At 45.5% G+C, this 24,087-nt stretch overlaps 1 protein-coding gene across 2 annotated transcripts in view; it reads right to left on the reverse strand.

The window, feature by feature from the left end:
- COL26A1 (collagen type XXVI alpha 1 chain) overlaps window positions 1-24,087 on the reverse strand; it is a 211,731-nt gene that overhangs the window by 120,513 nt on the left and 67,131 nt on the right. The window contains exon 6 of one of the 2 annotated variants that reach the window (XM_023740274.1): window positions 356-453. In XM_023740274.1, the coding sequence (XP_023596042.1) occupies window positions 356-453 (98 nt within the window). Of the gene's footprint in view, window positions 1-355; window positions 460-24,087 lie in introns of both variants that reach the window. The other variant, XM_023740273.1, reaches the window with a different exon arrangement.

Below are 24,087 nucleotides of genomic sequence, written 5' to 3' on the forward strand. Positions count from 1 at the left end.
CTGCCTGCCCCAGTTCCTGGGTGAGTACGAGCCAGAAGAGGAGGAAACAGGCTATAAATCAAAGCCCCTCCCCAGCCAGTGCTCAGGATGCTCCTCCACCCCTGCCCAAGGCAAACAGGGGTGAGTGCGCGCAGTTCAGAAACAGATACCTGCCTCTGCGCCCAGGTGACCCGGCCAGTGTGGGCAGTCCAGAACATTTGGCTGGGAGTTGGTTGGGAAAAGGAAAGAACTCAAAGTCACTGAGCACAGTGGAGGGAACGAGTCTTGCCTGCAGGAGGAGGGCAGGGAGGAAGAGAACAGACACACCCAGAGACACCTCTGCCCAGGCGCGGCCAGCGCCCTTGGACTTACTTACCCTCGTCACAGTTGCTCCCAGTGAAACCAGGGCAGCACCTCCACTCCAGTGCAGTCACTGTGCGGTAGGACACTCTGTACGTGGGTCTGATCAGAGTCCTGTAACTAACACAAGGACAGGGTCAGTGGAGCACCAGCTCTCGCACGCTCACCCCCAGACCTGATCCTACACCTGTAAAGACAACCCACCTTGCCAGGACAGGCTGCTCTGTCCAGCCCACGGCTCTGTGCTCACGAGCTGTGTGGCCCCGGCCAAATCACTACCCCTCTCTGTGTCAGGAGCATTCTAAAGTCCCTATAACTCTGCATCAGTCTCTTATAACTCTCTAAACGTGGCCTCCTATGCCTTGCACACTGACCAACATTGTTGTTAGTTGCTATTGAGTCAATTCCAACTCATGGCGACCCCATGCATGCAGGGTAGAACTGCTCCACTGGATTTTCAAGGCTGTGACCTTTCAGAAGCAGATCGCCAGGCCCGTCTCCCAAGGCACTTCTGAGTGGGTTTGAACTGCCAACCTTTTAGCTAGTAGTTGAACGCTTAACCATGTGGGCCACCAGGGACTCCTGACCAAGATAATAAAATAATAATAAAAAAAAATCATTAGAACCTATCCAACGTCCAACCACACTCAATGTTTTCCTCAATCATTAATTCTTTCGGTTGATTCACTCAATGAATACTTATTGAGTGCCAACTATATACTATACTGTGGTCACAGGTTGATAAAACTGAGTCTCTGTCCTTAAGAAGGTCACAAAGTAGAAGAGAGAAACACTTTAACAAAACATTGCAATGCAGTAGTAGAACCATTGCAACAATAAAAAGTGCCTGCAAAGCGCCACGGATTCCGTGATAAAATTTCACACCCTTACAGTTTTGAAATTTTTCTTACAAATAAGTTGTGATACTATTTTGCACAAGTCCAAAAATAGTGACTATAAAATGGACAACCAAATTTCACAAAGGGTATACATTTGGCTTGTATTTTTTACTTTACATACATTGTTATAACTTTTTGCTGCTTGACCAAGTTTGTGCAATTTCCTCTTTTAAACAAAAACTACATAACTTCACACAACTTAAATTCACTGACTTTGAGCAACTAAATCGGTAAATGGAAAAATTATGAATTAATTGGTAGTAGCGGGCATGACGTTTTGAGATGCGCTGCTGACAGGAAAATATACAAAACACTTCTTGAATTTCCAAAATCCTGCTCTAAATCTGAAAAATCCTGTTACATTAATTTCTCCTTTAAAAAAAATCCTCCCACTCATATTTCATAAAACATTCCTACAAACCAGTTTCCCCCTGGAGACCTGAGAGGGTATATGGCTGTGTGCACCCCAGGCAGGAATCAAAAGTGATTTGTGGCTTTGGGAGAGGAGCCAGCAGTCAGCCAGAGAGGTGCCCACAACTGAGACCTGGAAAGCAAACCCAGGCCTTTGGAATCATGCATTCATCCCCAGGATGCAACCGGCATAGCCCAATGGGGAGAGAGGTCAACAGAGCCGCAGAATCACCACTCCTTACAGCAAGTGGCCTGGTGGGACACACGCTGGGTCCAAGGCAGAGCCTGTGTCCAAGGCAGTACAAATACACTGCATAATAAACACACACTCACATCCACATACACACTCACACACACACTCACACACACACTCACATTTCATGGCTGTTTAACAGGATGCTAAAATGGGACTTGCCCAGTCACAGCATTTCAGCAGAGATCCCAAAGGCTGAGAACAATACCATAGACACCCAACACCCCCAAAGCGAGGGGCTGGACCAGCCACGCAGGAGATGCCGCAGTCTGTGAACCTGGCTCTGCCAGCCTCAGCCCATCACCACCTCCAGGCTACGTAAGACAGTGTTCACTGAGGGTTGCAAAGTGCTGAGTGAGGATGTCGTTGGAGAATGTGTGTCAAATCCTTCAAAACTTAGAGGAGGGGAGGAGAGGGTAGGATGTCCCCCAACCCCAGCTCAAGAGAACTGGGAAGAGCATGACACAGTTCTGGAGTTCAAAGGGCTCCGGGGTGGGAATCTGACTCTTGCTTGAAAGGGACAAGCCGTGGCCAAGTGGGAGTGGCTGGCTCCCCTCAGGTTTGGGTAGGGCAGAATATGTGTGCCTTTAATGTCAGCCAGATGTGCAACACCACCTCCTAAAGGAAGCAACACTTGGGAGTCTTCACAGGGACTCTGCCCAAGAGGGCCACCTGGAAGATGAGGTGACCCCCACAGCAAGGAGAACTCATGGGACGCCAGAGACCGAGGGAGAGACCATGAGCTGGCAGTCATAGGAGGCCCTGCCTGAGTCAAGGGGTCTGCAAGGCAGAAATGCCCAGGTGGGGCATGCTCCAAGCCTGGGGGATCCGAGAACACACCCCACGAAGGTGTCAGCAATTTATACGAGCCACATGCTGGGGCTCCATCGCCAGATTACGACAGTACCAGCCAAGGAAGACCTCGCCTGCTCCTTGTTTTACTTTGCTTCTCCTTCTATCCTTCTATCCAAGTTGGCTCCCACTCATGGAGACCGTATGTATAACAGAACGAATGTTGTCTATTCCTGTGTCATCGTCATGATGGTTGGTATGTTTGAGTCCATTGTTGTGGCTATTATGTCAAGCTACCTCATTGAGGGTTTCCCTTGTTTTTGCTGATCCTCTGTTTTAACAACCATAATGTCATTTTCTAGCCATTGGTCTTTCTTTATGACTGTCCAAAGCAAGCAAGCCAAAGTCTGACCATTCTCATTTCTAAGGAGCATTCTGGTTGTATTTCTTCTAATACTGATTTGTTCATTCTTCTGGCAGTCCATAGTATATTCAATATTCCTCACAAACACCACAGTTCAAATGTATTGACTCTTCTTTCTTTTTCATTGTCCAGCTTTCGCACGCATATGAGGCCAATGAAAAGACCATGTTGTTTATTGTCTAATTGTGAGATTTTCGTTTTCTTCATGTTCAGCTGTAATCCATACTGAAGGCTGTAGTCTTTGATCATCATCAGTAAGTGTTTCAAGTTGTCTTCATTTTCAGCAAGCAAGGTTGTGTCTTCTGCATATCACAGGTTGTTAATGAGTCTTCCTCCAATCCTGATGCTGCATTCCAGCTTCTCGGATTATTTGTTCAGCATACGGATTGAACAAATAAAGTGAAAAGATACAAACCTGCCACACACCTTTTCCAATTTTGAACCACCTTCTTTCCTAAACAAAAAACAACCCAAACCAGTTGTTGTAGAGTTCATTTCGACTCATGGAGACTAGTAAGTGAGGAATGAGGGGTAAGAAAGAGAAAAGGGGACCCCCACCCTCTTCCTGCTGCAGATCTCCCAACGTGAAGCAGGCCCACCTGGCAGAAGGAAGAAGCTTTCATTTAGATTTTTTTAAAATGGCAGTTTTAAAATTATTTATTAAAAGTGTTCTTCTGATTAAGACCAGAAAAGCTACGGAATCCACCAGAGCCTAGCTGCAGAGCAGGGAAAGGGTCAATATGCTTTCTGCTTGAGCCCTGCCCAGTGCAGCTGATGCCATAAACCAGTCCCTCCCATAACCTCAGCATAATGGGGCAGATGGAGGGCTAGGCTGAAAGGACACAGCCCTCGACTTCGGTTTCTGCCCTAACTCACTATATGAGCTTGCACACGTTGCTTAGTCTCTTAGATCCCATTTCCTGGTCCAGATGACAAGAATACCCTGAAGGCCAGGGATGCTGGGTGTGAAGCTCACTGGGAGGGCGCATGTGCCAGCTCCAAGAGCTGAAATGGATGCTCAGGGGCTGGGTTTGCAAATGCAGAGCTGACCTCATTCCTTCCGGGGTCATACCCTCTGGTCATTCCCACTGTCACCAGGAGAGTCCCAGCTGCTTAGCCAAGTGCACTTCTCTGCTCCAGCTGGCACAGCACCCTCTGGCCCTTGTCCCGCACGCTGACCCTCACCCTCCAGCCCATGAGCCCTCCAGATGCACCAGACATTTTCACTTCAGTCCACATCTTTAACGATGATACCTTCAATTAAGCACTCCCCATGTGCCAGGCACTGTTCTAAGTATTTTACATATGTTGATTTATAACAACCCTAACGGATGGATATTATTATTATTCCTAATTTACAAATGAGGAAACTGAGGCACAGAGCAGATAAGTAATTTCAGAAGGTCGCACTGCTAGATGATGGTAGAACTAGGATCTGAACCAGGCAGAACTGGTTCTAAAGCCTAGGAATATTAGTTTGTGTTTGTTCAGTATGGCAGTGGGGGGTGGCATTTTCCTTCCTATATCTGCACAAGCATACTGATCTCGGCCCCCGCACCATAACAGAGTGCTTGCCTCAAAGAAAGTCCTTTTTGTCCATCATTCCGAGGGCCGTGGGGCTAGCCTGTCCCACTCTGGGACCCTAAGACTACAAAGGAGCTAGATGGCCAGGGACGTCCAGGTGCAGGGCTCACCAGCAGGTGGCACTGCTTCACCAGCCCAAAGGGCCTGGGCTCAGAAAATGGCAGACCCTCAAGTCTCACCTGAATGCCCAAGAAGGTTCGGTATTCCTGGTGTGTCTGTCTCACAGTCTGGGCAAAAGCCTGAGGGAGCTTTGCCCTCCTAAGTCCATGAAAAACTCCCGGCCCCTGCCACTGGGGTCCAGTCTGCAAACTCAGTGATCTTTCTAAATCACAGATTCGATTTTGTGACTGCCCTCCCTCAAAACCTTCCATGGTTCCCACAGGCTAAAGACCAAACTCTTTAGGTCAGCAAATAAACCCTGCTTCCCTTTCTACCTTACCTCCTCTACCACCACCAGCTGAGACTCCCACCACGTGGCACAACAAGCTGCCCGGGCCCTTGTGTCTTTGCACATACAGGCTCCTCTGCCTACTGCTCTTCCTTCTCTACTCTGCCCTGGAAAATGCCAAAGAGCCTTCAGGATGTGACTCAAATGTCTCCTCCTCCTCCTCCTCTGTGAAGCACCCCTACCCCCTGGCCAGGGTTAGTAGGCTCCCACTTCTACCCTCTCACAAACCTTGTGCAGTTATATATCACATTTACAACCTGAAACTCATTCTCACACACAGCAAATACTTACCAAGCGCCTGCTTTTTGCAGACATGGGCTCTTCTCTTCCAAAGCTTACAGCTAGTAAGGGAGACACACTAATCAATCACATAACCACATACGTGAATAACGATTATATGCTGTAATAAGTATTATGAAAGAAAGCACCAGAATCATTCCTTATGTTATGGAATTTTTTCTTTTTTATTAAAATATAATTTACACGCGGTAAAATGTCCCCATGGAAACAACAGCCAAGAAATCAAATGACACATTGCATTGGGCAGATCTGCTGCAAAAGATCTCTTTAAAGTGTTAAAAAGCAAAGATGTCACTTTAAAGACTAAGGTGAGCCTGACCCAAGCCAAGGTGTTTTCAATTACCTCGTATGCATGTAAAAGCTGGACAATGAATAAGGAAGACCAAAGAAGAATTGATGCCTTTGAACTATGGTGTTGGCAAAGAATACCGAATATACCATGGACTGCCAGAAGAATGAACAAATCTGTCTTGGAAGAAGTACAGCCAGAATGCTCATTAGAAGCAAGGATGGTGAGACTTTATCTCATATACTTTGGACATGTTATCAGGAGAAACCAGTCTCTAGAGAAAGACATCATGCTTTTGTGTCCCACAAAAATATCTGTCAACTTAGCTGGGCTATGATTCTTAGTGTTGTGTGATTGTCCACCGTTTTGTCATCTGATGTGATTTTCCTATGTGTTATAAATCCTATCTCTATGGTGTCAATGAGATGGCATTAGCTACAGTTATGTTAAAAGAAAGAAACGAGTAGAAAGACACAGGGATCTCATACCACCCAGAAAGAAGCACCAGGAGCATAGCACATCCTTTGGACTTGGGGTCCTTGCACTGAGAAGCTCCTTGACGAGGGGAAGATTGATGACAAGGATCTTCACCCAGAGCCAACAGAAAGAGAAAGCCTTCCCCTGGAGCTAGTGACCTGAATTCGGACTTGTAACCTCCTAGACTGTGAGAGAATAAATTTCTCTTCGTTAAAGCCATCCACTTATCGTACTTCTGTTGTAGCAGCTCTAGATAACTAAGACACTTGATAAAGTAGAGGGTCAGCGAAAAAGAGGAAGATCCTCCACAAGATGGATTGACACAGTGGCTGCAACAATGGGCTCAAGCATAACGATTGTGAGGATGGCGCAGGACAGGGTAGTGTTTTGTTCTGTTGTACACAGGGTCACTATGAGTCGGAACTGACTCGACGGCACCTAACAACAACAACAAAATGTATAAATCTGGTGTTTAGATTGATGAATTTTTAACCATACGTACACCAACACTCCTATTACCCCAAAAGTTTCCTTCTACTCTTTCTAAGTCAATTACCCAGCCCCCAGAGGTAACCATTATTCTGAATTCATCATCATAGATTAGTTTTGCCTGTTCTAGAATTTCATATAAATGAAATCTTACAGTACGTACTCTTTTTATTTCACTAATTCCATTATGTCTATGAGATTCATCCATGTTGCTAAGTGTAGCAGTATTTTCTTCCTTTTTATTGCTAAATAATATTCCATTATATAAATATACCACGATGTGTTCATTCTCCCATTGATGGACATTTGTGTTGTTTCCAGTTTTAAGCTATGATGACTAAAGCTGCTATAAACATTCTTGTACAAGTCTTTTTTGTGAATATATGTTTTCATTTCTCTAGGGCATATACCTAGAAATAGAATTGGTGGGTCATAGAATATATTTTTAACTTTAATACATACTACAAACAGATTTCCAAAACCTGCTTGGCTGAACCAACTTACATGCATACTAGCAGTATATGAGAGTTCCAGTTGCTCCATAGCCTTGTCAACATTTGATAGTGTCTGTCACTTTTATTTTAGCTATTCTAGTGTTTATGTAATAATCTTTCACTGTGGTTTTAATTTAAAATTCCTGTTAACTAAATACATTTGAACCCCTTTACATGTTTATTAGTCATTTAGATACCTTCTTTTGTGAAGTACCTGTTCCAGTTTTGTGTCCACATTTAAATTGAGTTCTTCGTCTCTTTCTTATTGATTTGTAATATATATATAAAAAAAAGCAAACCCACTGCCATCGAGTCGATTCTGACTCATAGTGATCCTACAAAACAGAATAGTACTGCCCCACAGAGTTTCTAAGGCTGTAAATCTTTATAGAAGCAGACTGCCACATCTTTCTCCCAAGTAGTGGCTGGTGGGTTCGAACTGCCAACCTTCTGGTTAGTAGCCAAGTGCTTAACCATTGCACCAGGGCAGTGTGTGTGTGTGTGTGTGTGTGTGTGTGTTACATAATTTTTTTCGGGATATGAGACTTTGCCGAAATAAGCATTGTGACTGTTCCCTCCCAATCTGTAGCTTACCTTTTCTTTTTCATAAAGGTAATGAGTAGTTTTTAATTTTGATGAAGTCTAATTTATTATTTTTTTTTAATTTTATGATTTGTGTGGTAGGAGTCAAGGTTCGTTATTTTCCATTTGGATATCCAGTTACTCCAGCATCATTTATTGAAAAGACCCTCTTTTTCCAACTGAATTATTTTGGTATCTTATTGAAAATCAAATGATCATTTATATGTGGGTCTATTTCTGGACTCTAGTCTATTCCATTGGTCTATTTTTCTAGATTTGCACCCAAATTACACTGTATTAATTAATGTAGCTTTATAGTAAGTCTTAAAATCTAGTAATGTGAGTCCTCTAACTTTGTTCTTCAAGATTATCTTGGCTATTCTGCGTCCTTTGCATTCTCATATACCTTTTGTAAGTGGCTTGTCAATTTCTGCAAAAAAAAATATCACTATATATATATAGAGAGAGGAGCCCTGGTGGTGCTGTGGTTAAGAATTACAGCTGCTAACCAAAAGGTCGGCAGTTCAAATCCACCAGCCACTCCTTGGGGCAATTCTACTCTGTCCTATAGGTTTGCTATAGGGTTGCTATCAGTTGGAATTGACTCGATGGCAACAGGTGTATATATATATTTATATATATATAGAGAGAGAGATTTATCTCAAGGAAATGGCTCACGAGGTTGTAGAGGTTGGGAATTCCCAAGTCTGTGGGTCAGAAGTCAAGCTGGGGCTTCTCCTGACTCAAGTAGCTGCAGGGGCTGACAAACCCAAGATCAGCAAGTCAGATGGTAGGCTGCTGGCGCATGGGCTGCGGAGGCCAGTGAATCCCAAGATCTGGCAGGCACTATAGTAGGCCACTGGCTCAAGTTCCAAGAACTAGAAGTCAGATGATAATGAGTCAGATGCAGGATCCAGAGCAAGCAAAAGCCAGTGGGGTCTGCCAGAATGTCCATATATATTGGATGCAGGCCACACCCCTGAGGAAACTCCCCTTACAACTAATTCACTGACCACATTAGATCACACCATGGAGGTGATTACATTATATCACAAAATGGATGATAACTACATCATTACATAACCGCCAAATTAAATCACTACATAACTGCCAAACCACTGAGAATCACCGCCCAGCCAAGTTGACACACAATCTTAACCATCACACTTCCTTTCTATGAACATGGCATAACTTTGCAGTTATTTAGGTCTTTAGGTTTTCTCCGCAGTGTTTTATAGTTTCAGCATAGAGGTCTTGTACATCTTTTGTTAAATTTATTCCCAGGTATTTAATGTTTCTGATTGTTGTTAGTATATTGCTATACAAGTTTGTTATACTGATCTTGTATCCAGTGACCTTGCTAAGTTCATTAGTTCTAGTAGTACATTTGTCAACTCTTTTGGATTTTCTACATACACGATTACATTATCTGTGAATAAAGAGTTCTGCCTCTTTGTTTCTGATCTGTATGCCTTTTATTTCTTTTCCTCGTGTTTTTGCTTACGGTACAATGTTGACAGAAATAGTGATAATGGACATCCTTATTTTGTTCCCAGACTTAAGAGGACAGTGCGCAATATTTCATCAATTAAGTAAGATATTAGTTGTAGGTTTTATTGTAAATATTTTTTATTAGATTGAGGAAGTTCCCTCCTATACCTAGTTTGCTTAGAGTTTTTTTCTCATGAACTGATGATCTTTTTTGCATCGATTGAGATGATTACTTGGTTTTTCTCCTTTACTCCGTCGTTTTGGTGAATCACATTAACATTGAATGTTAAACCAACCTAGATTTCCAGGGATACATCCCACTCGGTCATGATGTATTATTCTTTTGCATCCTACTGGATTCAATTTTCTAATAATTTGCTTTTAATTTTTACATCTATATTCATAAAGGATGCTGTTAGAATTATCGAGCCCTTGAAAAATAGACAAGAAACTGGTAAGTAACAGTGATAATTTCCAGGGTGGAAGGGGCATTCGTTTTCACTATGCAGTTCACTTCACTCCACTCTTGTACATTTTGAATTTTGCACCTTTTGAATAACTCAGAAAGGAATAAAATTGTAAATGTTAAATTAAAAATTAGATGATGCATATTAAGGGCCTAACATGGTGCTCAGATAGAAGATGTAAGTGCTAATAAACGTTACTACTATCTAATATAATAATGACGACAAAGCTATTCTTTACTTAGCAACTGCCCCATGCAGACTGTGAAGTCCCCGTAAGCAGGACTTCATCTCCCTCACTGCAGTGTAATGGATTGCTTTTACATGGCCTTTCTCACCTTGGTCTTGTAATTCCCACCCATGTGATTGGGTGGAATGATGCAAATAAGGTAATTGTGGGCCACCAAGGGGACCGGTCAGTTTTGCCATTGTGGTAGCTTACAATGAGCCATCCCAGAGGCAGGAGGGGAGGATGTTATCACCACCGAGAAAGAAGAGCCAGGAGTGGAGCACATCTTTGGCCTTGGATCCCTGCACTGAGAAGCTCCTAGAATTAGAAGACTTAGAGAGAGAGCTGTAACACCAAAGACAGCAGTATGGCGAGAAGCAGCAGTAGAGAAACAGCAGCAGCAGAGGTAGCAGAACAAGGAAACTGCCAGGTGACCAGCAGGAGACAGTGTGGTGGGCTTCCCAGCCCATGGAGTGATAAAGCTGAGTGACTTCAGGCAGGAAGGAGGGTTACTGGCAGAGTGTGGTGCCTCCGGCACTTGCTGGCCGGGCTAGGCTCACTGCCCCATGGAGCAAAAGAGCTGAGCGTCTACGGGCCGAGTCTTACTGGTGGAGTGGGGTGCCTTGGAGCACTTATCGGCAGAGCTAAAAGAGCTTCGTAACACTTGCCGGAGCAGGGCAGAGGCCGAGGGGCCAGAGAGATGTGTGCCTGAAAGCATGGCTGAGAAGAGGCTGTCCTGATGGAAAAACTGTATCCTGAGCATTCCTGAACCTGAATTGTAACCTCTTACTTCCCTAATAAACCCCATAATCGTGAGTATTGTCTGTGAGTTCCATGTGGTCATTGCAGTGAACTATCGAACCCAGCAGAGAAGTAGCAAGTGCCATGGGAGGGACAACTGGTGTTAGAATTGGTAAAGATGGCAGAGAGAGGAGGCATGTCTGATATCCGCCTCACAGGACTCAGCCTTGGGCTGTCCATCTTGATTCTCCTTCCCCTTGTGAAGTTAGAAGAGGTCAGATGCCTCTGCCACGCCAGTTTTACACTCACCTACTGAGCAATGTTACTAAAGCAGTCACATTAATAAATAACTGATGAATAAATAAATAAGCAAATCAATGAGCAAAAGCGTGAACAGACTAACAAGGCTCCTCCCCTGCACTGCCTTGAGGGCTTAAGTGAGACTGAGGAGGGGATTGTACCATCCGTTGCAGCTTCTAGTTTGTTCCTAAGGAGCAGAGAGTCCTCTCTCACAGTCCTTTCACCCCTCACCCCAGGGAGTAATTCTTTCAAACCAGGCCTGCCCCTCCAGACCACTTCCATAGTAAGACAAACGGTAATAATCCTGGGGTTTATATTATTACATTTAACCCTCTGATAGCCTAGAGAGCTGTTCTATGTTGAGGACATTGAGGCCCTACGAGCCCAAGGTACCCTGGGTAAGACAGAGACCACCCCTAGGCCCAGGGCTCATTCCACATCAAGGACCAAGGTTGAGGCCCACATAGACTTGGGATCGTCCCTCCTGCCACCAAGACTTTAAGTTCTCCTGGAGTGGAAGGAGAGAGAAACACGATTTGTCTCTGAGGTCTGACTTGTCCCCACGCAGAGATGCACTGCCTATCCCTGACCTCCTTCAGATCCCCAGGCGCTGCAGTGTCCACATGGCAGTGGAGACTTAGGTCACTCACAGCCCACCAGGCCCTGCAAGGTCTGGCCCCACATCCTCTCCAGCCTCCCTGGTGCCCTTCATGTCTGTCACTTGGTTTTCCAGCCACACTGGCCTTCTCACTGCTCACCAAGGTCATGCTCCTAACCCCTTGAGGGCTTTGTGCAGGATGTGTCCTCGCTGAACCAACCTCTACCCCCTCCCACCTCAAAGATCAGCGCCTCCGGGAAGCCCTCCTGAGGTTTCCAACCATATCAGGGTGCCTAGGCTGCCCCCCCATGCATTTCTTCACAGCGCTTATTCACATGTACATTTTATTTCCACGTGTGGTTACTAATTGATGGCCGTGTCTCCCACCACACCATAAGCTCCAAGAGGGCAGGGACCTTGTCTCCTCTCTTGCATTGCCAGAATCTAGCCGGGTACCTGGCACACAGTAGGGATGTAGCAGTACTGATCTGAGGGATCTGAGCTCCTCTGGGCCTGTGTGCATCCCCCTGAGGCCCAGACTTACCTGGTCTCCACCCTCAGTCTTTATGGAACCCCTGCTGTGAGGCGGCGCTCTAGAGGCCTACGGCCCAATAGGCATTGAGGCCACCAACTGTGGAAATGGGCCAGAGTGAGAGGTGGGGAAGCCCCTCACTGGTCCACAGCAAGTGCTGTGTCTCCATTTTACAGATGGCAAAATTAGCCCAGAAAAGGAAAAGGAGATGTAAGGGAATTCTGTTCATGGAACTTCTGGGTGGTCAGTCACTCCTAGCTGTGAGTATCACTGTCCCTGTTTCGAGGATGAGGACCCTGAGTGCTTGTCCCGGGCTGTGCAATTTGGGGGCAGCAGAGCCCTGGTCTGGCACCATCAGGAGGTGGAGAAGCCAGCCAGCAACTGTCTCCCTCCCTGACTCCATACCTCAGACTCCTTTCTGCCCCAACCTGCCTCCTAGCCTGAAGTGCCCCAGAGGTCAAATGAGGCTTCCTGGTTCTGTCAACCCACTCAAGTCTGGAACAAGCAAGTAAGATGCTGGGGAGTACGTGCTGGGTGAACCGCCCTCCACCTCTGCCCCAGCAGACTAGGCTACTCCCCAGCGAAGCCAGTCAGGACAACTGAGCTTACTGGCTGTTTTGTTTCCACTTGATTCTGATGTTGCTCTGCTCATCTGTCAGCCGCTGGAGGAGTCCCTGTCCTCTCTGAGGCCTGCCATAACGTCTGTGCTAGGATGTAATGACCACAAGGCCCCTTCCTACCCGAAATTCTTCAGATACACCTCTCTGGACCTCCCACCTCACTGGCCTTTTCCCAAGGCCGCCAAATGCCAGGGACTCCCGACCTCCCTGTATCTGCTTACTTCGAAAGGCAGATCCTGGGACTTCCCTCTGTCACGTGGCAAGTTCAAGAATGCGTATTCTCCTGAGGGTTGTTATTCACTCAAAGAATATCTACAGAAACTTTGACACCTCTCTCTCTCTCTCTCTCCCCTCCCATCACCAAGAGCAGGGAGTACTACCTCCACAGAGTAGATTCTACCTGTACCCTGCTGCTCTCCTTGGTCTACCCTGGTCCAGCATCCATCACCTCCCTCCCTCCCAGACGTCTATCTCGGCCTCCGAACTGGTGTCCCGGCAGCACTCCCTCCCCAAATAATCCTGCCTCCATGCAAAAGCCCCAGTGATGCTTTTAAAGCACAAATCTCCACGAACCCTTTGTAGCTTCTTGTCAATCTTCGGACAAAATCCAAATCCTTAGCATGATCCAGAGGCGTTATAAGGTCTGGCCACAGTCCGCCTTGGCCACCTCCCCATCCACCCCTGCCTGCCCCACTGAGAACTCCAGCGGCATTGCCTTTCGCTTTCTGACCCTGCGAGCCCCTTCCCTTACCGGGGCTTGTGCATCTTCCATTCCCTCTGCCTGGGATCCCAAGAAACTCCAACACAGCCCCAGACCCCGGCTGAAGAGCCCCTCTTGGAAAGGCCCTCATGACTAGCCCACCCTCCGTCCCATCCTGTCCCCACAGCAGGCTGGGTCCCCTCGACTTACACCCTCAAAGAACCCTGACGTCTCTCCCAGGCATTTATCACTCTTTTCCTTGTTCACCCACCTACATAGTTCTTTGTCCGAGGTCAGCATCCACCAAGCCACTGGCTGCACCCAGGCCTAGTTCAGGGTACTGCACATCTTGTGTGCTCAGTAAAGACTGGTGGAACGAAGGCAACCAGCAATCCGTGAACAGTGTGCGCAGGTGCCAGCCTTGGAGACTGACAGCTGAAAGGAGAGGGGCGTGGGGCACGGCCAGTTCCACTAGGAGGGGTTAGAAACAGCTCCTGTGTTGGGGGAAACTGAGGGAGGAGAACACATCCAGCGCAAGGACAGCACCAGAGGTGGTGGAATCATGCTGATGCATTTGGAGACCAGAGTGCTTCTATGGGCAGAGGGAGCAGGGACGAGACAGCTCACAAGGGCTAGGCTGCGAAAGACCTTGAAGGCAGGCAAGGAGCTTGGACTGAGTACTGTGTGCTGCCCTTCTCTGATCATGCTCCTGATCAGTAAAATACGTTTGAGCCTGCAACATATGCATATTAACTTATACACTTCTAACCAGCTGCTATAGAGTCAATTCCAATTTACGGCAACCCGTGTATGTCAGGGTAGAACTGTGCCCTATAGATGTTTCAGTGGCTGATGGTTCAGAAACTGATCAGCAGGCCTTTCTTCCAAGGCACCTCTGGATGAACTTGAACCTCCAACCTCTGTTATCTGCTGAGCATGTTAACTGCTTGCATCATCCAGGGACTATACACATATACACATGTGCTTTTTACTGCCTTTGCATACATTAAAGATCAGTAGATTTCTCTTATTTATTTCGTATATTAAAAATAAAGGTCTGATGTGGTTTTTCTGCCCCTCAATAGAGAGCCTTGTGTGCAAACCTGGGAGCCCATCCCTCTCGGCCATGGGGGGCACCCAGAGACTGTTAACCAAAGGAGCGAGCTGCTTAGATCAGGTCTGCTTTCAGGAAAGACCACGCCTCTGTGGGCTGGCATAGCGACCTGATGGGAAGGGGAGGAATGGAAAGCGGAAAGTCGAGTCAGGAGGCTGCTGGCTGGGACGGGGGCAAGGCAGGGATGAATGGCCCCACTTTACAGACATGGAAACTGAGGCAAAAGGGAGCACTGGGTCACACTCTTGATTATAAACAGGCAGAGGCTTAACTGAGTCAGAGCACCTGGTCAACAATACAGGAAGCTGCCTCCCCTGGAGCCCTCAAACCAGAGCCCCCCTCAGTGGGAGGAGGAGCTTGCCCTTTGCAGCCGCCTCCAGGCCCCTCCCAGGAAGGACAGAGGACTAAGGTCACACAGTCCCTGCAGAAGCAGCTCCAGGCATTCAGCCTATAGAAGACTCCAGGGGCCTGGCCACAGTCCACAGCCACTCGATGACTGTCCTGGGAAGGGGGCAGCTGTGTCCTGTGCGTGCCCAAAGGGGACCCTGGGCTCACAAGGTCACGTGAGAGGGGAGTTGAGGTAAGGACTCCCAGACGGGTGACGTGCCCATTTCACCAGCAGGGTACAAGCAGAGGCCACCACTCTCTGGCCTCCAAAGGCAACGTCCCCAGAGCAACGTGAGGCCCCTCAGCAGGTGCCAGGACACTGCCATTGTCAGGGCATTGCCTGCTGGGAGTGGCTCTGCCAGCCCAGAGACCTCGCCTGCGGGAGCCAGGTACCCCCACTCTGCGTGGGCCACGTCCTCCACTCCTGCCTGGCCCCAGTTCATCACCAGGGACCAGCTAGAGAAGGACAGGCTGGGAGGTACAGAGACAGGCTGGAGACCCAACAGGAAATGGGAATGGGGGTTTTGGAGAGGGAGGCAGATTATTAATCTCTTGATTAATAGCCTTGGGCCAGCAGAAGGGGGAGGGGCTGTCCCGCAGCAGCTCTGAGGCAGGAAGGGGGTGTTCTCTCTGGCCTCTGGCCTCCCCCAAACCAAACTAGTCATTCCTAAGTACCAGACAGAAGGGACAGGACTGCCCTCCCACAGTCCACTTGAGGGGCAGTGGGGGGATGCAGTCAGACAAGCTCCAACTGCTGAGAGAAGCAGCCTAGGAGCTTCTAAATCCAAACAGGCCAGGCCGAGGAGAAGTGGGAAAGAAAGGCAGTGCTCTAAGAAAGTCCTGAAGTACAGGGCTTCGGGGGGCCTTGAGCGTCCACGCTGAACAGTGGGAGACCCCATGGGAGGGGGCAGCAGCGAGGCTGGCCGGCAGGGGGCCGTCTGGCAGAGGGGAATGAAGGCGGCAGATGAAGCCTGGGAGAGTTCCGGCAACCCCTTTGCTCAGCACATCTGGAAAAGGTTGGCTCGCTAATGCCATCAAAGAACGCCTCACTGATGGGGCCGGAGAGACAGCCTAGCGGGCAGGGGAGGCCAGACTAGGAAAACTTAACCCTGAGTCTCTGGGACTCGTCCTTCCAGCTCTCTCAGCTGATGGCGGGGCTGGGAGGGAAGGGGGCCGTGTCAAGAATGCCGGATGTTGCCTGCAATGAACAAGGCCCAAGCCAGGTGTTTTTCCCACGCAAGAGCCAGGCAGGGGTTTTTGTCCCCATTTCCCAGAAAAGGGAACTAGGGCACAGCGAGGTGAAGCACAGCTTATGCTCTTTGCTTCTGGTCCCCAGCTGGTTCTGATGGGCTCTGGCCTCAAAGCCAGGCCCTGGGAGTCAGGCCCAAAGGGCCCTCTCAGTTCAGACTCCCAGCCTAGCCCCACACCATGGAGCCGGTGGGAGAAGCAGGGCTTGTCCAGGGTGCCACCCTCACACCGGGGCTCCTTCCAGGGCCCACTGTATGCCCTCACAGGCCATTTCCTCTGTGGGGCTCCCGTTTCCCCACCTGCACCCATCCGCTAGTGAAGTCACCTTATCCCCCCAGTATCTGCTCCACTCCCACTCCCCCCAGGGTGACCCCAGCCAGGTCAACCCTCTTGCAGCGCGTGGAGATGCCCCCAGAGCCCAGTGTTGCGGCCATTGCTGTGGATCTTTGACTGACAAGTGTCTCTGTTTCTTTTTGCACACCAGTGCCTGGCACTCAGGTGCTCCATCAATACTGAATGAACCACGGAGCAAAGGAACAAATAACTTGAGAAGCCCCATGCAAAGCCATGTCCCCAACAGGGGTGAGCAGGCCAGGTGGCAGGAACTCTGTTTTCTCTTCCAGATGAGTCTGCTGACTGACTGGGTGCCTGCACGGTCCTCTCTGCCTCATTATTTTATTGAACATTAATTTTTGATGCTACCCCTATCTCCACCCCCAATACACTCATACACACTGCTGTTATTGTGTACTGTCGAGTCAATTCTGATTCATAGCCACCCTATATGACAGAGTAGAACTGCCCCATAGGGTTTCCTAGACTGTAATTTTTACGGGAGCAGATTGTCTCCTTTCGATTAGCAGCCGCGTACTTAACCATTGTGCCACCGGGACTCCTTTCGTATACACTACAAAAATCCACTTAAAAATCATAGAATGGTAAAATCTTCCCAGGAAACAGTTGTTATTATTATTTTTTTCTTCATTTAATGAGAAGATGGATGCTTTCGTTTAATGGATATTTCTTGAGCACCTACTGTGTGCCAGGCCCTGTAGTAGACCCTGGGAATAATGAGATGAGGACATTGTAGTCCTACCTAACAGGGGCTCACAGTTTGGTGGGAAGAGTCAGATGAAAAATTCGCCCTGGTGCCCCCTTCCCTGCCTTCCCTCCTGTAGCTGCTGTTGACAAAGGCCCCCCACCCCCGCCCCCAACCCTACTCCTGCTCTGACTGAGCCCTTCTCCTTTTAGCTTCTCAAGCACTTCGCTTCACAGCCATCCCCTGCCCGCCTGCACCATCTGTTTTCCCCTCTCTTCTGAATCATTCTCGACTGCTGAGGATTGAATTGTGTCCTCCCAAAAAGGTGTATTGAAGTCCTAACCCCTGTACTTGTGAATGTGGCTTGTTTGGAAATAAAGGCTCTGAAGATGTTCTCAGTTAACATTACAGTGGGTCCGAATACAAGCTGATTGGTGTCCTTATAAAAGAGAAGAAGACACAGAGACACGGAGGGAAGACGGCCACGTGAAGACCAAGGCAGAGATGGAGTCATGCTGCAGATACACGCCAAGGAATGCCTGGGGCTGCCAGGAGCTGGGAGAGACAGGAAGGGTCTTCCCCTACAGCCTTCAGGGAGAAGACAGCCACCGACATCCTGAATTCAGACTTCAAATGTCCAGAAGTGTCAGAGAATAAATGTCTGTTCTTAGAAGCCACGCAGTTAGTAGTACTTTGTTACAGAAGCCCTAGGAAATGAGTACACTGGCAGTTTACAAAGATGCTTCTGGAAAACAATCACCTCCCCTGACCCGTGCTTACGCCCAGCTTCCAAGACCCATTTTTCTGCTCCCTTCACAACAAAACTTCTTGAAAGAGTTTTCTATTTTTCAATTGTTTCCATTTCCTCACCTCCCGTGCTCGCCTCACCCATGCCATTCAGCCTCCATCCTCGCCATTCCCGGAAACTGCCCTTGTCAGGTCCCCAGTGACCCCACGTTGCCATCCCAATGGTCACTTCTCAGTCCTCATCCTATGGGGCCTCTCAGCAGATTTGGGACAGCTGAGCTCTCCTTGTCTCTTGTAACTTGCCTCATCGGCTCCCAGGACACCAGGTTCCCTGATGTCCCTACTCCTGCCTTGATTGCTCCTTCTAGGTCCTTCTTCTGGTTCCTCCTCCTTAGCTCCACCTCTAAGGTTTGCGTGCCCAGGACTGTTCTGGGATCAGAGCCTCTTTTCCATCTACTCACCCCCAAGGAGACCTCATCCAGTCGCACAGCTTTAAATACCACCTATATGCTGACAATTTTCTATCATACCACATTTCCCCCCCCTTCTAACATGCACATATTCTTATATTTTAACATCTCTGAAATTGAGATTTTTATTGAGTGTGTGATAGTTTAGTTAGCAGCTTTCTTATCCCATTGCCATTGAGTCAATTCCAACTCATAGCGACCCTATAGTACAGAGTAGAACTGTCCCATAGGGTTTCCAAGAAGCGGCTGGTGGATTCGAACTGCCAATTTGTTGGTTGGCGGCCAACCTTTTAGCCACTGTGCCACCAGGGCTCCAGCAGCTTTCTTAGTGAGAATAAAATAATGCACTTCTTACAAACAACGGCATCTTAAAACCAATAAAATACAATATGTCCCTAGCTCTGACATCTCCCTGGTACTCCAGACTTTCTTGCTCAATCTCCTACTTGACACCCCCACATGGTGTCCCATGAGTGTCTCAAACTTAACATGGCCAAAGCAGAGCTATTGATGGCCAGCCCACAGCCCTGACCTCCTCCTAGTATCGCCCATATCAATGAATGAAATGCCCAGCCAGCCAGTAGCTCAAACCAAAAGTTGAGGCTTTATCCTGATTGCTCCCTGCATTTAAATTATCAGTCAGCCCTGTCATCTCAGCTTCCAAAAGACTTCCCAATCTACTCACTTCCCTCCATGTCCCCAGTCATCATCCTGGCATGAGTTACCATCATCTCACGCCTGTGTCCGTTCTCCACATAGCAGCCAGTGGTCTTTTCGAAACTTAAATCAGGAACCCAGAAAAAGGAGAGCGAAGTAAATGCAAAGCAACAGAAGGAAGGAAATAAGAAAGGTAAGAACAAAAATCAATGACACTGAGAACAACAACAGAGAAAATCAATGAAACCAGAGCTGCTTCTTTGAAAAGATCAATGAAATAACAAACCTCTAGCAAGACTGACAAAGAAAAAAAGAGAAAAGACACAAATTACCAGTATCATGAAGGAAATGGGAGATATCACTACACATAGAAATTTAACAACTTAGATGAAATGGACCAATTCATCAAAAAACACAAATTACCACACTCATTCACTATGAAACAGATCATTTGAAAAGCCCTATAACTATTAAGAAAATTGGATTTGAAATTTTAAAACTCCAAAAGAGAAATCTCCAGATCCAGATGTTTTACTGGAGAATTCTACCAAACATTTAAAGAAGAATTGACACCAATTCTATACAATCTCTTGAAAGGCGGGAACACTTCCTAAATCATTTTATGAGATGAGTTTTACCATGATACCCAAACCACACAAAAATATACAAAACAAACAAAGAAGAAAAGAAAACTATGGACCAATATCCATCATGAATATAGACACAAAAATCTTTCACAAAATATTAGCAAACAGAATTCAGGAATAAATAAACCAAGTGGAGTTTTTTCCAGGAATGCAAGGCCAGTTCGATATTTGAAAATCAATCAGTGTAATCCATCATATTAACAGATTAAAGAAGACAAATCACACGATTTTGTCAATTGATGCAAAAAAATTGATAAAATTCAATACCCACTCATGATAAAAATGCTCAGAAAAATAGTAATAGAAGAGAACTTCCTCAACTTGATAAAAAACTTCTACAAAAGTACCATGGTTAACATTATACTTAATGGTGAAATGTGTTCCCCTAAGATTGGGAACAAAGCAAGGATGTCTACTCTCACCACTCTTATTCAACACAGTGCTGGAAGTTCTAGGCAGTGCAAAACGCAGGAAAAAGAAATAAATGGCATACAGATCAGAAAGGAAGACATAAAACTATCCCTATAAGCAGATGACTTGATTGTCTAGTAGAAAATCTCAAGGAATCTACAAAAATACTCCCAGAATTAATAAGAGAGTTCAGCAATGTTGCAGGATATGAGATAAACATACAGAAATTAATTGTATTTCTATATACTAGTAATGAGCATGGAGACATCAAAATTTAAAATGCAATACTATTTACAATGGCTCAAAAAATTAAATATCTAGGTGTAAATAAAACAAAACATGTACAGAAATTGTATGCTGAAAACTACAAAATGCTGATGAAAAAAATCTAAAGGATTTAAATAAAGGGAGAGACATACCACACTCGTAGATTGAAAGACTCAATATAGTAATGCTGTCAATTCTCCCCAAACTGATACATAGGCTTAATGAAATTCCTATAAAAATGTCAGCAAGATAGACAAGATTATTCTAAAATGTATAAGAAAATGCAAAGGAATTATAAGAGCTAAAACAGTTTTGAAAAACAAGAATCAGTCTACCCAATTTCAAGTCTTATTATATAGTACATTATATACAATAAACAAAACTGCATGGTATTGACAGAGGAACAGACCCACAGATCAATGGAAGAGAATAGAGAACTTAGAAACAGACCCACACAAATATACCCAACTGGTTTTTTACAAAGATGCAAAAGCAACTCAGTAGAGGAAGGATAGCCTTTTCAAAAAATGGTGCTGGAGCAACTAGACTTTGATAGGAAAAAAAAAAAAAAAAGAATGTTGACCCAAACATCCCACCTTATATAAAAATTAACTCAAAATGAATCATGGTTTAGTGTGAAATGTAAAACGATAAAACTTTTAGAAAAAAAGAAACATAGGAGAAAATCTTCCAGATCTAGGGCTGGCAAAAGGTTCATAGACTCGACACCAGAAGCATGATCCATAAAAGGAAAAACTGATAAATCGGGCTTCCTCAAAATTAAAAATTTTTGCTCTATAAAAGATTCTGTTAAGATGATGAAAAGACAAACCACAGACTGGGAGAAAATGTTTGCAAATCACATATTTGACAAAGGACTGGTATGTAGAACACATAAAGAAATCTCAAAACTCAACAGTAAAAAAACAAACAATTCAATTAGAAAATGGGCAAAAGACATGAAGGGACATATCACTGAAGAGGATATACAGCTGGTAAACAAGCACATGAAAAGATGTTCAGCATCATTAAGCCATTAGGGAAAAATGCAAATGAAAACCACAATGAGATATAACTATACGCCTGTCAGAATAGTTAAAATAAAAAATAGTGACACCACCAAATGCTGGTGAGCATATGGAGAATCTGGATCCCTTATACATTGCTGATGGGAATGTAAAAAGGCACAGCCACTCTGGAAAACAGTTGGGCAGTTTTTTAGAAAAACAAAATGTAACTACCATGCCACCCCAAAATTGCATACCTGGGCATTTATCCCAGAGAAATGAAGACTATGTTCACACAAAAAAATCTGTATATGAATGTTTATAGCAGCTTTAGTCATGATAGCCCAAAACTGGAGACAACCCAGATGTCCTTCAATGGGTGAATGGTTAAACTAACTCTGGTACATCCACACCATGGAATACTACTCAGCAATGGAAAGGAACCTAGATGAATCTCCAGAGAATTACGCTGAGTGAAGAAAGACAACCCAGAAATGTTACACAGTGCATGACCTCATTTACATAACATTCTTGAAAGATGCCAAAACACAGAAATTCAGAACAGATTAGTGGTTGCCAAGGGTTAAAGAAGAGAATTGGGGCAGGAAGGAAGTGGGTATGACTATAAAAAGGGCAATAGGAGGGATCCTTGTGGTAATAGAAATGTTCTGTATCTTGACTGTATCAACATATCAATATCCAGATGTTGTTACCGTTGTTAGGTGCCATCCAGTCACTTCCTGACTCATAGGGACCCCATGTATAACAGAACGAAACAATGCTGGGTCCTGCACCACTCTCACAATCATTGCTGTGTTTGAGCCCATTGTTGCAGCCACTATGTCACTCCATCTCCTTAAGGGTCTTCCTCTTTTTCAATGACCCTCTACCTTACCAAGCATGATGTCCTTCTCCAGGGACTGGTCCCTCCTGATAACATGTCCAAAGTACATAAGATGAAGTCTCGCCATCCTAGCTTCCAAGGAGCACTCTGGCTGTACTTCTTCCAAGACAGACTTGCCTGTTCTTCTGGCAGTCCATGATATATTCAATATTCTTCACCAACACCATAATTCAAAGGCATTAATTCTTCTCTGGTTTTCTTTATTCATTGTCCAGCTTTCACACGCATATGAGGCGACTGAAAACACCATGGCTTGCGTCAGGTGCACCTTAGTCATCGAAGTGACATCTTTGCTTTTTAACACTTTGAAGAAGTCTTTCGCAGCAGATTTGCCCAATGCAATACGTCATTTGATTTCTTGACTGCTGCTTCATGGGCATTGACAGTGGATCCAAGTAAAATGAAATCCTTGACAACTTCAATATTTTCTCTGTTTATCATGATGTTGCTTATGGGTCCAGTTGTGAGGATTTTGGTTTTCTTTATTTTGAGGTGTAATCCATACTGATGGCTGTAGTCTTTGATCTTCGTCAGTAAGTGCTTCAAGTCCTCTTCACTGTCTGCGAGCAAGGTTGTGTCATCTGTATAATGCAGTTGTTAATGAGTCTTCCTCCAATCTTGCTGCGCGTTCTTCTTCATATAGTCCAGCTTCTCGGATTATTTGTTCAGCATATAGATTGAATAAGTATGGTGAAAGGACACAAACTTGATGCACACCTTTCCTTTTTGAAACCACTCAGTATCTCCTTGTTCTGTTTGAACAACTGCCTCCTAGTCAATGTAAGGTTCCACATGAGCACAATTAAGTGTTCTGAAATTCCCATTCTTTGCAATGTTATCCATAATTTGCTGTGATCCACACAGTCCAGTGCCTTTATAGTCAATAAAACACAGGTAAACATCTTTCTGATATTATCTGCTTTCAGCCAAGATCCATCTGACACCAGCAAGGATATCCCCTCATTCCACCTCCTCCGAATCTGGCCTGAATTTCTGGCAGTTCCTTGTCAATGTACTGCTGCAATCATTTTTTAATTATCTTCAGGAAAATTTTACCTGTGCATGATATGAATGATATTGTTCAATAATTTTCGCATTCGGTTGGATCACCTTTCTTTGGAATGGGCACAAATATGCATCTCTTCCAGTCAGTTGGCCAGGTAGCTGTCTTCCAAATTTCTTGGCATAGATGAATGAGCACTTCCAGGGTTGCATCCGTTTGCTGAAACATCTCAATTGGTATTCCATCAAATCCTGAAGTCTTGTTTTTCACCAACGCCTTGAGTGCAGCTTGGATTCCTTCCTTCATTACCACTAGTTCTTGATCATATTCTACCTCCTGAAATAGATGAATTTCAACCAATTCTTTTTGGTACAGTGACTCTGTGTACTCCTCCCATCTTCTTTTGATGTTTCCCGCATTGTTCAATATTTTGCCCCCAAATCTGTCAATATTGTAACTCAAAGCTTGAATGTTTTCTTCAGTTCTTTCAGCTTGAGAAATGCCGAGCTGTTCTTCCCTTTTGGTTTTCTAACTCCAGGACTTTGCACATTTCATTATAATACTTTAATTCGTCTTCTCGAGTCACGCTTTCAGCTCTTTTACTTCATGATTTCTTCCATTCACTTTAGCTACTCTACATTGAAAAGCAAGTTTCAGAGTCTCTTCTGACATCTATTTTGGTCTTTTCTTTCTTTCCTGTCTTTTTAATGACCTTTTGCTTTATTTATGT

This window comes from Trichechus manatus, unplaced genomic scaffold, assembly GCF_000243295.1.
Source record: "Trichechus manatus latirostris isolate Lorelei unplaced genomic scaffold, TriManLat1.0 scaffold00151, whole genome shotgun sequence".
NCBI classification, from domain to species: Eukaryota; Metazoa; Chordata; class Mammalia; order Sirenia; family Trichechidae; genus Trichechus; species Trichechus manatus.